At 43.6% G+C, this 13,000-nt stretch overlaps 1 protein-coding gene across 4 annotated transcripts in view; it reads left to right on the forward strand.

Annotated features, from left to right (window-relative positions):
* LOC133630798 (kinesin-like protein KIF1A) overlaps positions 1–13,000 on the forward strand; it is a 60,160-nt gene that overhangs the window by 45,831 nt on the left and 1,329 nt on the right. For all 4 annotated transcript variants that reach the window (XM_062022545.1, XM_062022542.1, XM_062022543.1 and 1 more), the window contains 4 exons: positions 2,873–2,982; positions 8,595–8,714; positions 8,795–8,987; positions 9,064–9,182. In XM_062022545.1, the coding sequence (XP_061878529.1) occupies positions 2,873–2,982; positions 8,595–8,714; positions 8,795–8,987; positions 9,064–9,182 (542 nt within the window). The remainder of the gene's footprint in view (positions 1–2,872; positions 2,983–8,594; positions 8,715–8,794; positions 8,988–9,063; positions 9,183–13,000) is intronic.

Raw genomic sequence — 13,000 nt, forward strand, 5'->3', positions numbered from 1 at the left:
ACAGATATAGAGTCTCCAATGCACAAGTGTATTAGGTAGTATTTAAGTAAGAAACGTTTCCGCATCATTCAGCTTACTGCGTCATTAGGTGTCGCTGAAAAAAAGCCAATTACCACTCCACTCCAAATTAAAGATGGCATAATTCCAGACATTTAATAATACAATTGGTGTGTTTTTGTTTTTTATTTCTGTCCATTCCAGCCACATGGGAAAATAATATTGTTGATGTAGATGCCTATACAGTATATGCTGTACAGACTTACTTTACAGAAAATAATTGTGGGATACTTCTCTTCTTGCATTATTTTTGTTTAACTTTATTAAATATTCGGATATATTTAGTGTTTAGCGCAACCGGACCGGAGCAGGAGGGGTTAGAAAGAAGAAAAAAGGAGACAGTGAAGGGAATTGTGGGGCACAAGAGGAAAAAGACAAAAAAAAAAAAAATGACATCAGCAGATACAGTATACACAAATATAATACCAGTACTCATAAAACTAATTAGTGAAGTAAACAGTAATAATACGGAATGGACAAATATTAATTTTACACTATAATTGGAACAATAATATTAATGGGAATAATTATATAATAACTGTTTCCAAAAAACAATTACCATTTAACTTCAACTTAAAGACAGCGATGTCAGTTATATTTATATAGCATTTTTCTCTAGTGACTCAAAGCGCTTTACACATAGTAAAACCCATTATATAAGTTACATTTAAACCAGTGTGTGTGGCACTGGGAGCAGGTGGGTAAAGCATCTTGCCCAAGGACACTACGGCAGTGACTATGATGGCGGAAGCGGGGATCGAATCTGGAACCCTCAAGTCGCAGGCACGGCCGCTCTACCAACCGAGCCACTCCGCAATGTCCTCTCCAGACGGTTTATAGCAACTAAGTATTTTTTTCCTACCGCTGTTCTCTTAAACTGACTTTACTTGATGAAGCATTTCTAAAATTCCACTATACAAAGTGATGGATGATTAGATTAGATTTCTTTATTTGTACCCACAGATAAATTTGGCTAGCAGTGAGAAACGTTCATACAAGACAATATAATAGATACGTAAAAAACAGTAAAATAGCCACACAATTTGTCATGGTCCCTACCATCATCCTATGCTGCCTCATAACGTGCATCTGGTATGTAAAGTGGCTACCCTCAAATGCATGGCATAAAGTGCATAAGTGGCACTCATCATCATCAACATAATAATAATAATAATAATGGATTAGATTTATATAGCGCTTTTCTAGACACTCAAAGCGCTTCACAGAGAAGTGAGAACCCATCATTCATATTTACAACTCATTCATTCATCATTCATTCTCCGGTGTGAGCGGCACCGGGGGCAAGGGTGAAGTGTCCTGCCCAAGGACACAACGGCAGCGATTTTGGATGGTAAGAGGCGGGGAGCGAACCTGCAACCCTCAGGTTTCTGGCCTTAACATAATCATCATCAGCATCATCAACATCACCACCATGATCAACGTCCACATCATCATCAACAAAACCATCATCATAAACAACATTAGTATCATCAACATCACCTTTATTAGCAACATCAGCAACATCAACATCCCCATCATGATCAGCATCACCATCATGATGGACGTCAACATCCCATCATCATCAACAACATAGCATCATCAACATCCCCATCATGATCGACATCAACATCATGATCAACATCAACATCACCTTTATTAGCAACATCAGCATCATCAACATCCCCATCATGATCGACATCAACATCATGATCAACATCAACATCATCTTCAGCAACATTAGCATCATCAGCATCACCATTAATGCCACAACCGTCAAGGGATCACCTAGTTCTCTTACGATGTATGGCGGCTGCAGGGACAAAACTAGATATGTGCCTAATAATAATAATAATAATGATAATAATGGTTTAGATTTATATAGCGCTTTTCTAGACACTCAAAGCGCTTCACAGAGAAGTGAGAACCCATCGTTCATTCACACCTGGTGGTGGTAAGCTACTTTCGTAGCCACAGCTGCCCTGGGGTAGACTGACGGAAGCGTGGCTGCCAATTTGCGCCTACGGCCCCTCCGACCACCACCTATCATTCATCATTCATTCACCGGTGTGAGCGGCACCGAGGGCAAGGGTGAAGTGTCCTGCCCAAGGACACAACGGCAGCGATTTTGGATGGTAAGAGGCGGGGAGCGAACCTGCAACCCTCAGGTTTCTGGCACGGTTGCTCTACCCACTACGCCATACCGCCCCCAAAACTAGATATGTGCCTAATAAGTATGGTTCCTGCTTATATCATGTCGAGTGAATATTGATATCAGCCAATACTCAAGGCTCCAATATCTGTTTCGTACCAGAAGTGAAAAAGTTGTATCGCGACACCCATAATGCTCACACAATTATTGATTGCATTTCTGCAAGACTAACTACTTGCCAGCAATCGTTGTTATGGAAACGGTATTGTTTACATTTAGGCTATTTGTGTTTCACACTAAAAATGGCCGTATTCATTGGTACATTTTCCCTTTGGAGAAGTTTGGGCACCTCTGCTCTATCCTGTATTTGATCACCAGGATCAAAACTGGTACATCCATTGTATTGTCATTTAATTACTCTTTTTTTTTTTTTTATGTTTACCAACACCATATTGTTTGTGTAGGGACTTTTTAGCGTCCACTAACCTTACATGCTACTCCTGCACGTCCATTGTAACATGCTAACCCAACAAAAGGGGCTCTTAGACGATAGACACTGTTACTATATGGTGCTACACATTCACAAACTGTCCTCTTGAATGCTTGTGTGTTTGTCTCCTCCCGTCCCATCTGTGCTCCTCCATGCATGTCAATGTGTCTTTTAAGCTCTCTGAGATGTCCGCGTCATTGATGAGGGGGGAGTCCTGCTCCACGCTGAACACGCTCACTCCGTCCTCCACTTGCCCCTCACTGGTCGAGGGACACTACGACATCAGGTGAAAGCATTGTCAAACTACACATTTACCTAAATCTGCCCGCCACAAATACATTTGGACCATCTACCTCTTTGCCCTAGCTTATAAGCACGTTATAATGGGACTGTCTGTGAATGCAGCTTGTTGTTACATCTCTGGACAATAGGGGCGGTATGTATCATAACCAACTTTACACACCTCATACGCACTTGGGCTGCCAGAGAAAAAGAAGACTTAGCAGGAGTGGTTAGTGTTGCCATTTTAACGCCTCTGCCGCTAAATGTAGCTAGTTCTGTACTTTAGACACTCATTTTATAAATGACTAACATCAAATCTAATGACTGGGTGTTATTGAGGCCTTTTGGAGACTCCGACTTGAAAGGTTACCGCTGTGGGCCCCTACCCTCTGCCCCCTCCAAAAGCACTTACCGTCGTCCCTCGCCACGTCGCGCTTCAAATATTGTTGATTGTAGATATATATTTATGTACGTATATATGTATGTATATATATATGTATGAATATGTGTGTGTGTGTGTGTGTACACTACCGTTCAAAAGTTTGGGGTCACCCAAACAATTTTGTGGAATAGCCTTCATTTCTAAGAACAAGAATAGACTGTCGAGTTTCAGATGAAAGTTCTCTTTTTCTGGCCATTTTGAGCGTTTAATTGACCCCACAAATGTGATGCTCCAGAAACTCAATCTGCTCAAAGGAAGGTCAGTTTTGTAGCTTCTGTAACGAGCTAAACTGTTTTCAGATGTGTGAACATGATTGCACAAGGGTTTTCTAATCATCAATTAGCCTTCTGAGCCAATGAGCAAACACATTATACCATTAGAACACTGGAGTGATAGTTGCTAGAAATGGGCCTCTATACACCTATGTAGATATTGCACCAAAAAACAGACATTTGCAGCTAGAATAGTCATTTACCACATTAGCAATGTATAGAGTGTATTTCTTTAAAGTTAAGACTAGTTTAAAGTTATCTTCATTGAAAAGTACAGTTATTTTCCTTCAAAAATAAGGACATTTCAATGTGACCCCAAACATTTGAACGGTAATGTATATATATTTATACAAAACCCAAAACCAGTGAAGTTGGCACGTAGTGTAAATCGTAAATAAAAACAGAAAACAATGATCTGCCAAATCCTGTTCAACTTATATTCAATTGAATAGACTGCAAAGACAAGATACTTGAGGTTCGAACTGGTAAATTTTGTTATTTTTTGCAAATATTTGCTCATTTGGAATTTCATGCCTGCAACATGTTTCAAAAAAGCTGCCACAAGTGGCAAAAAAGACTGACAACTTTGAGGAATGCTCATCAAACACTTATTTGGAACATCCCACAGGTGAACAGGCTAATTGGGAACAGGTGGGTGCCATGATTGGGTATAAAAGCAGCTTCCATGAAATGCTCAGTCATTCACAAACAACGATGGGGCTTTCACCCGTCTTAAACCCAAAACTGATGTTTTGAAAAAGACTGTTATGTATAGGGCAATCACTTACTGGAATCGACTTCCACAATATCTGGTATCAATCACCAGCATAGTGGGTTTTAAGAATAGACTAAGACAGGGGTGGGCAATTAATTTTTACCAGGGGCCGCATGAGCAACCCGAGCACTGCTGGAGGGCCACATCGACAATATTTCAATTAAATTTTGCTCAATATTATTTTTGATATATACCGTAAGATAAATAATAATAATAATAATACTTTCATTTAACCTAACTTAACTTTATACCGAAAGCACTGCTTTGGAAATCATTTGCACCCCTTTCAGAGATCACATTTAGTTCCCCTTAAACATCCTCATGTTGCACAATGAAATGTAAGCATAGGATGAAGTGTGCCTTCCTGTAACTTTCTCTAGTAACAGCATTCCATGATTAATATAAATGAATTAACATTAATAATAAATGAAAGTAAAATAAGCACACGTATGACTGAGGAGTCATAGTGTAACTTTGTGTGGTGTTTGAGTTGTCCGACTTTTTAAACGCACCAGTAGTTTAGTGGTATGCGTGTTGGTGACAGATGACAAGTTGGTTTTGGCCTGGTTTGTACGGCAGAAAATGACTAGTTTTTCGAGAAAGAAGTGTTTTACTCATGTTTTTGGTGTGGTTATGGCCGAATATAAACAGTTTTGCTCAATAAAGTGATCGATATAATTCCTGGCCTCGAAGCATCTCGATAGAGGTTACAATAATTGAACGGTGTTCAATTGAACGGTGTTGACGAACACCGTTAGGGCCGCTTGTTGTCACTGTCACTCAAAGTTGCATTGCAAAATTACACAGAATAAATGTGTTTATTTTGTTTAGAATTCAGATGGGATTTGATTTGGTGCGCGGCATATACAGTATTTGCTGTGCGCAGAGGACGCTTGAGCAGTGCACAATTGCGCAGGCGCACACCTTAGAGGGAACGTTGCTTGGCAGTCCATGTCTTGTTGAAAACACGCCATTCGTCATCAACTTTTGTCTTTTTAGCGTCTCGGGTGTAAACCGTGCATCACTTGTCGCTGTGCATCTTCACTCATAGGTTACACATGGACATACGCCCATAAATAACACTTTTCAAAATAAAAGCAGCACAGTTGTATTGCGCGCACGACATAGATGTTTTTTCAACTTTATTTTGTAATTTGTGATTGCAACTGTTCACATTCACTCACAATCACGCACGCGCATACGTCCACACGGAAGTAATACAAATAACGCTTTTCAAAACAAAAGCAGCACCGTTGTATTGCACACTCGACATAGATACTTTATAAAATTTATTTTGTAATTTATGATTGGCCTCACGCGGGCCGGACAGGGACGCACAATGGGCCGGATATGGCCCGCGGGCCACAGAATGCCCAGGTCTGGACTAAGAAGAGAAGTATTGCGGAAAGAGATTATTCTAGATTGTACCTAATGTCATGACTGTTTTTATTGACTATTGACTATCTTATTGATTGTGGGACAAGCAGTAGAAAATGGATGGATGGTACTTTTTCGTCACTTATTGTTTGTCTTTGGTACACTAACGTGTATATTTTAGGCCATTGGTTCTTTGTTTTATTTTTGCAAAAATATATATATTTTTATATTGCTCTTTTTATCTTTGGTATGAACATTATTATGTAAATTCGAAGTTATTATTACTTTTTTGGTTCTTTTTTGTTGCTATTTTTGTATTACAACATTTTATTATTTGATCATGTTGTACTGCATTGTAATCTTTTGTTTTGTGATTGTGTGATGTTTTTTGCCTGGACCCCAAGAAGAATAGTCTCCAATGCGGTGTAGACTAATGGGGATCCTTAATAAACTAAACTAAACTAATGATGGGGCGAGGGTCACCAGTTTGAACAAATGCGTGAGCAACTTGTCGAACAGTTTTAGAACAACATTTCTCAACGAGCTATTGCAAGGAATTTAGGGATTTCCCCATCTACGGCCTGCAATATCATCAAAAGGTTCAGGGAATCTGGAGAAATCACTGCACGTAAGCGGCAAGGCCCAAAACCAACGTTGAACGCCCGTGACCTTCGATCCCTCAGGCGATACTGCATCAAAAACCGACATCAGTGCATAAAGGGCTCAGGAACACCTCAGAAATCCACTGTCAGTAACTACAGTCCGTCGCTACATCTGTAAATGCAAGTTAAAACTCTACTATGCAAAGCGAAAGCCATTTATCAACAACACCCAGAAACGCCGCCTGCTTCGCTGGGCCCGAGCTCATCTAAGACGGACTGATGCAAAGTGGAAGTGTTCTGTGTTCTGACGAGTCCACATTTCAAATTTTTTGGGGAAAATGTGGACGTTGTGTCCTCCGGACCAAAGAGAAAAAGAACCATCAATCCTTATCCTAGAGACCAAACCAATTAGAATGCGCTCGTAAGTATCGTGGCCACTGATTGGCTAAGCCTAATTTCATGTCGAGAGAGCTCTCTTATTGTTGAAAAACTTATTTAGAAAGCTATGAGTGTTTTTTTATTTACTGTAGGTATTAAGATACTTGATTTATAACGAATGATTCCTGCTTTGCAGAAATTAATTTGTGGTCATGTTTGGAACTAATTAACACCGATAAACGAGGGAGGACTGTTGTCATTCTGCTTTTCAGTTTGTTTGTTTTTACTCACTTTTCATGTTATTCCTTTCCCCTACAGCATCCATTACAATCACATGCACATGCGTCTTGGCCAATTACGCCAATTAGACAATGAAGTCATCTAACCCCAAAAAACTAATAGATTGCAGTCCTGTGAGAAACACTGATACACAAGTTAAATAAAAATGCAGTGAGAGCCTGGCCTTTAGTTTAATTTTGAAACCATTTTCTAAAAAATCTTTATTGCATTTTTGTCAACTATTGTCCATGTTGTACTTACCAGCCAGGACACAGGCGTATTTGGCCAATTTCCTAGTTCCATTTCCAGTTCTATTGTTAGTATCACACATTTGTTTTTGGCCATTGCTGCCAAACACACACCCATACCCACACCCACACCCACACCCACACCCACACACACATACACACATTCACACACACTCGCATGCACACACACGTACACTAAAAATTCCAGGCAAAAGCACCGCTGGAGTTATTCCTTTCAATGATTACCGTCATAACATCAAATACTGTGACTTGAAATATTTTAGTTTTAAGAATTGCACGTATGATCAGCTGTATCGATCCGTTGTGGTGAAGAAGGAGCTGAGCCGGAAGGCAAAGCTCTCAATTTACCGGTGGATCTACGTTCCCATCCTCACCTATGGTCATGAGCTTTGGGTTACAAGATCACGGGCACAAGCGGCCGAAATGAGTTTCCTCCGCCGGGTGGCGGGGCTCTCCCTTAGAGATAGGGTGAGAAGCTCTGCCATCCGGCTGGAGCTCAAAGTAAAGCCGCTGCTTCTCCACATCGAGAGGAGCCAGATGAGGTGGTTCGGGCATCTGGTCAGGATGCCACCCGAACGCCTCCCTAGGGAGGTGTTTAGGGCACGTCCAACCGGTAGGAGGCCACGGGGAAGACCCAGGACACGTTGGGAAGACTATGTCTCCCGGCTGGCCTGGGAACGTCTCAGGATCCCCCGGTAAGAGCTGGACGAAGTGGCTTGGGAGATGGAAGTCTGGGCTTCCCTGCTTAGGCTGCTGCCCCCGCGACTCGACCTCGGATAAGCGGAAGAAGATGGATGGATGGATGGATGGAATTGAACGCCCTTTGGATACTATTTCACATATTTGCTGAATTCTTGATTTGGATTATTATTACAGATTGAAATAAAGAAATCAATAATTTATGAAATGACTAAATAATGAAATCTGATTGGACATAAGATAAATTAATGACACATTTAATAACACATGTATGTTTTCATTCCAATTATAATTAATTAATGACACATTTAAGTATTTATTTAAAAATGTAAATATTTATTTAATTTTGTTCCATTTGACCCTCCATAATAAACAGCTTGTTTGTGCAATTATTGGATTGCATGAAAGTATTTGTTTGTATTTAACACTTATACCATGTCCAATGTACATTTGTAACTACATATAGGTTGAGCATTGATACATTCTTGTTTTATATAATAAATTGTTCATGTTTATGTTGTAGACACACTGAGCCCGGTTCAGGAGCATCCACCCCTGATCTGGACCCGTTCAGCCCAGTGGACAGAAAGAAGACTCTCAAAAGCTGCAGCTTTGTTCCCGATATACAAGAGATCCGAGTCAGGTGGGGATTACCACGCGCATCTTTAAATGTTTATGTGGCTAAAGGTTTCATTTAAATGTGACCCATCATCTTGTCATCAGCCCCATCGTGTCAAAGAAGGGCTACCTGCACTTCCTGGAGCCGCACACCAGCGGCTGGGTCAAACGCTACGTGGTGGTGCGCCGGCCCTACGTTTACCTTTATCGCAGCGAGAGAGACAATGTGGAGCGAGCCGTCATCAACCTGTCGTCGGCCAAGGTGGAATACAGTGAAGACAAACAGACCTTGCTGCGGGTACGAGCAAAGCGTCACACGATTCCTGCCGTTTATTTGACAAAAGTACCACCTCTGCACTGCGTCTTGTTTGCAGACCCCAAACACGTTCACCGTGTGCACCGACCATCGTGGGATACTGCTACAAGCCAACAATGACAAAGAGATGCATGACTGGCTTTATGCCTTCAATCCTTTGTTGGCGGGTACCATTAGGTGAGTACAGAAAGAACAACTTAACCAACGTTAATTTAAAAAAACAACAACATAAATCTCAATTAGCCAAATATTATTGTATACACTGCAATGTTCATTTTATTCCCCTTATTAGACTGATGAGAACTTTTACAAGCTTACTTTTACTATAGAATGTTAGGTGACCCTGCATAATGTATTGTTCTTTACGTACCTGGGCTGGCTCTAATTATTCAGATACTTTATATAATTACATTTATAATATTATTTAATCATTATCATGCTTCTATATACTTTTAATGATGAGAGATATAAGATGAATAAGATGTGAAATAAAAGTATTGATTTGAATGTGTTGAAATTCTATTGCATCTTCATTCTGACTATACATGTTTATTATTTTCATCATTCATTATATATGTTCCTAATATTTTTGACCAATGTAAATGTCGCTGAGATGTGTAATATAAATAATTAATTAATTTTTGTAACATTTAAATACATCCTTATAGATTAAAAAATAAAAAAATATTTTTCTAGTTATCGTATTTATTAAAATATATGCGCAATAACCGTCTATTGATTTAAAGGTTACAGGGTGCATGGTTAAATCGTATTCAATTGTTTGTATTGTTTTAATACATAGTACTAGATTTTTTTAAATGGATATTTCCAGTTGTTACACTTTTTTAAATATATGTGCAGTATTATTATATTTTTTTAGAATTTAAGTTTGCATGGTAAATGGTTAAATATTATTACCATCCATCCATCCATCCATCCATCCATCCATCCAACTTCTTCCGCTTATCCGAGGTCGGGTCGCGGGGGCAGCAGGTTAAGCAGGGAAGCCCAGACTTCCCTCCCTCAAGCCACTTCGTCCAGCTCCTCCCGGGGGATCCCGAGGCGTTCCCAGGCCAGCCGGGAGACATAGTCTTCCCAACGTGTCCTGGGTCTTCCCCGTGGCCTCCTACCGGTCGGACGTGCCCTAAACACCTCCCTAGGGAGGCGTTCGGGTGGCATCCTGACCAGATGCCCGAACCACCTCATCTGGCTACTCTCGATGTGGAGGAGCAGCGGCTTTACTTTGAGCTCCCCCCGGATGGCAGAGCTTCTCACCCTATCTCTAAGGGAGAGCCCCGCCACCCGGCGGAGGAAACTCATTTCGGCCGCTTGTATCCGTGATCTTGTCCTTTCGGTCATAACCCAAAGCTCATGACCATAGGTGAGGATGGGAACGTAGATCGACCGGTAAATTGAGAGCTTTGCCTTCCGGCTCAGCTCCTTCTTCACCACAACGGATCGATACAGCGTCCGCATTACTGAAGACGCCGCACCGATCCGCCTGTCGATCTCACGATCCACTCTTCCCTCACTCGTGAACAAGACTCCGAGGTACTTGAACTCCTCCACTTGGGGCAGGGTCTCCTCCGCAACCCGGAGATGGCACTCCCCCCTTTTCCGGGCGAGAACCATGGATTCGGACTTGGAGGTGCTGATTCTCATCCCAGTCGCTTCACACTCAGCTGCGAACCGATCCAGCGAGAGCTGAAGATCCTGGCCAGATGAAGCCATCAGGACCACATCATCTGCAAAAAGCAGAGACCTAATCCTGCAGCCACCAAACCAGATCCCCTCAACACCTTGACTGCGCCTAGAAATTCTGTCCATAAAAGTTATGAACAGAATCGGTGACAAAGGGCAGCCTTGGCGGAGTCCAACTCTCACTGGAAACGTGTCCGACTTACTGCCGGCAATGCGGACCAAACTCTGGCACTGATCATACAGGGAGCGGACCGCCACAATCAGACAGTCCGATACCCCATACTCTCTGAGCACTCCCCACAGGACTTCCCGAGAGACACGGTCGAATGCCTTCTCCAAGTCCACAAAACACATGTAGACTGGTTGGGCAAACTCCCATGCACCCTCAAGGACCCTGCAGAGAGTATAGAGCTGGTCCACAGTTCCACGACCAGGACGAAAACCACACTGTTCCTCCTGAATCCGAGGTTCGACTATCCGGCGTAGCCTCCTCTCCAGCACATCTGAATAGACCTTACCGGGAAGGCTGAGGAGTGTGATCCCACGATAGTTGGAACACACCCTCCGGTTCCCCTTCTTAAAGAGAGGAACCACCACCCCGGTCTGCCAATCCAGAGGTACCGCCCCCGATGTCCACGCGATGCTGCAGAGTCTTGTCAACCAAGACAGCCCCACAGCATCCAGAGCCTTAAGGAACTCCGGGCGGATCTCATCCACCCCCGGGGCCTTGCCACCGAGGAGCTTTTAACTACCTCAGCAACCTCAGCCCCAGAAATAGGAGAGCCCACCACAGATTCCCCAGGCACTGCTTCCTCATAGGAAGACGTGTTGGTGGGATTGAGGAGGTCTTCGAAGTATTCCCTCCACCGACCCACAACATCCGCAGTCGAGGTCAGCAGAACACCATCCTCACCATACACGGTGTTGATAGTGCACTGCTTCCCCTTCCTGAGGCGGCGGATGGTGGTCCAGAATCGCTTCGAAGCCGTCCGGAAGTCGTTTTCCATGGCTTCCCCGAACTCCTCCCATGTCCGAGTTTTTGCCTCTGCGACCGCCGAAGCCGCACATCGCTTGGCCTGTCGGTACCTGTCCGCTGCCTCAGGAGTCCTTTGAGCCAAAAGAACCCGATAGGACTCCTTCTTCAGCTTGACGGCATCCCTCACCGCCGGTGTCCACCAACGGGTTCTAGGATTACCGCCACGACAGGCACCAACTACCTTGCGGCCACAGCTCCAATCAGCCGCCTCGACAATAGAGGTGCGGAACACGGTCCATTCGGACTCAATGTCCAGCACCTCCCTCGTGACATGTTCAAAGTTCTTCCTGAGGTGGGAATTGAAACTCTCTCTGACAAGAGAGTCTGCCAGACGTTCCCAGCAAACCCTCACAATGCGTTTGGGCCTGCCAGGTCTGTCCGGCATCCTCCCCCACCATCGCAGCCAACTCACCACCAGGTGGTAATCGGTAGAAAGCGCCGCCCCTCTCTTCACCCGAGTGTCCAAAACATGAGGCCGCAAATCCGACGACACAACTACAAAGTCGATCATGGAACTGCGGCCTAGGGTGTCCTGGTGCCAAGTGCACATATGGACACCCTTATGTTTGAACATGGTGTTTGTTATGGACAATCTGTGACGGGCACAAAAGTCCAATAACAAAACACCGCTCGGGTTCAGATCCGGGCAGCCATTCTTCCCAATCACGCCTGTCCAGGTTTCACTGTCGCTGCCAACATGAGCGTTGAAGTCCCCCAGTAGAACGAGGGAATCACCAGGGGGAGCACTCTCAAGTACTCCCTCGAGTGAATCCAAAAAGGGTGGGTAATCTGAGCTGCGGTTTGGCGCGTAAGCGCAAACCACAGTCAGGACCCGTTCCCCCACCCGAAGGCGGAGGGAAGCTACCCTCTCGTCCACCGGGTTGAACTCCAACATGCAGGCTCTGAGCCGGGGGGCAACAAGAATTGCCTCTCACTGCCGGCAACGCCAGAGTAGAAGAGAGTCCAGCCCCTCTCGAGAGAACTGGTTCCAGAGCCCTTGCTGTGCGTCGAAGTGAGTCCGACTATGTCTAGTCGGAACTTCTCCACCTCGCGCACTAGCTCAGGCTCCTTCCCCCCCAGCGAGGTGACGTTCCACGTCCCAAGAGCTAGCTTCTGTAGCCGAGGATCGGACCGCCAAGTGCCCTGCCTTCGGCTGCCGCCCAGCTCACATCGCACCCGACCTAATATTATTACATCTTATATAACATTTTAATGCATGGTTCCAGATTTTCTAAAATTATATTTTCTGTTATCGGAT

Source organism: Entelurus aequoreus, linkage group LG16 (genome assembly GCF_033978785.1).
Source record: "Entelurus aequoreus isolate RoL-2023_Sb linkage group LG16, RoL_Eaeq_v1.1, whole genome shotgun sequence".
NCBI classification, from domain to species: Eukaryota; Metazoa; Chordata; class Actinopteri; order Syngnathiformes; family Syngnathidae; genus Entelurus; species Entelurus aequoreus.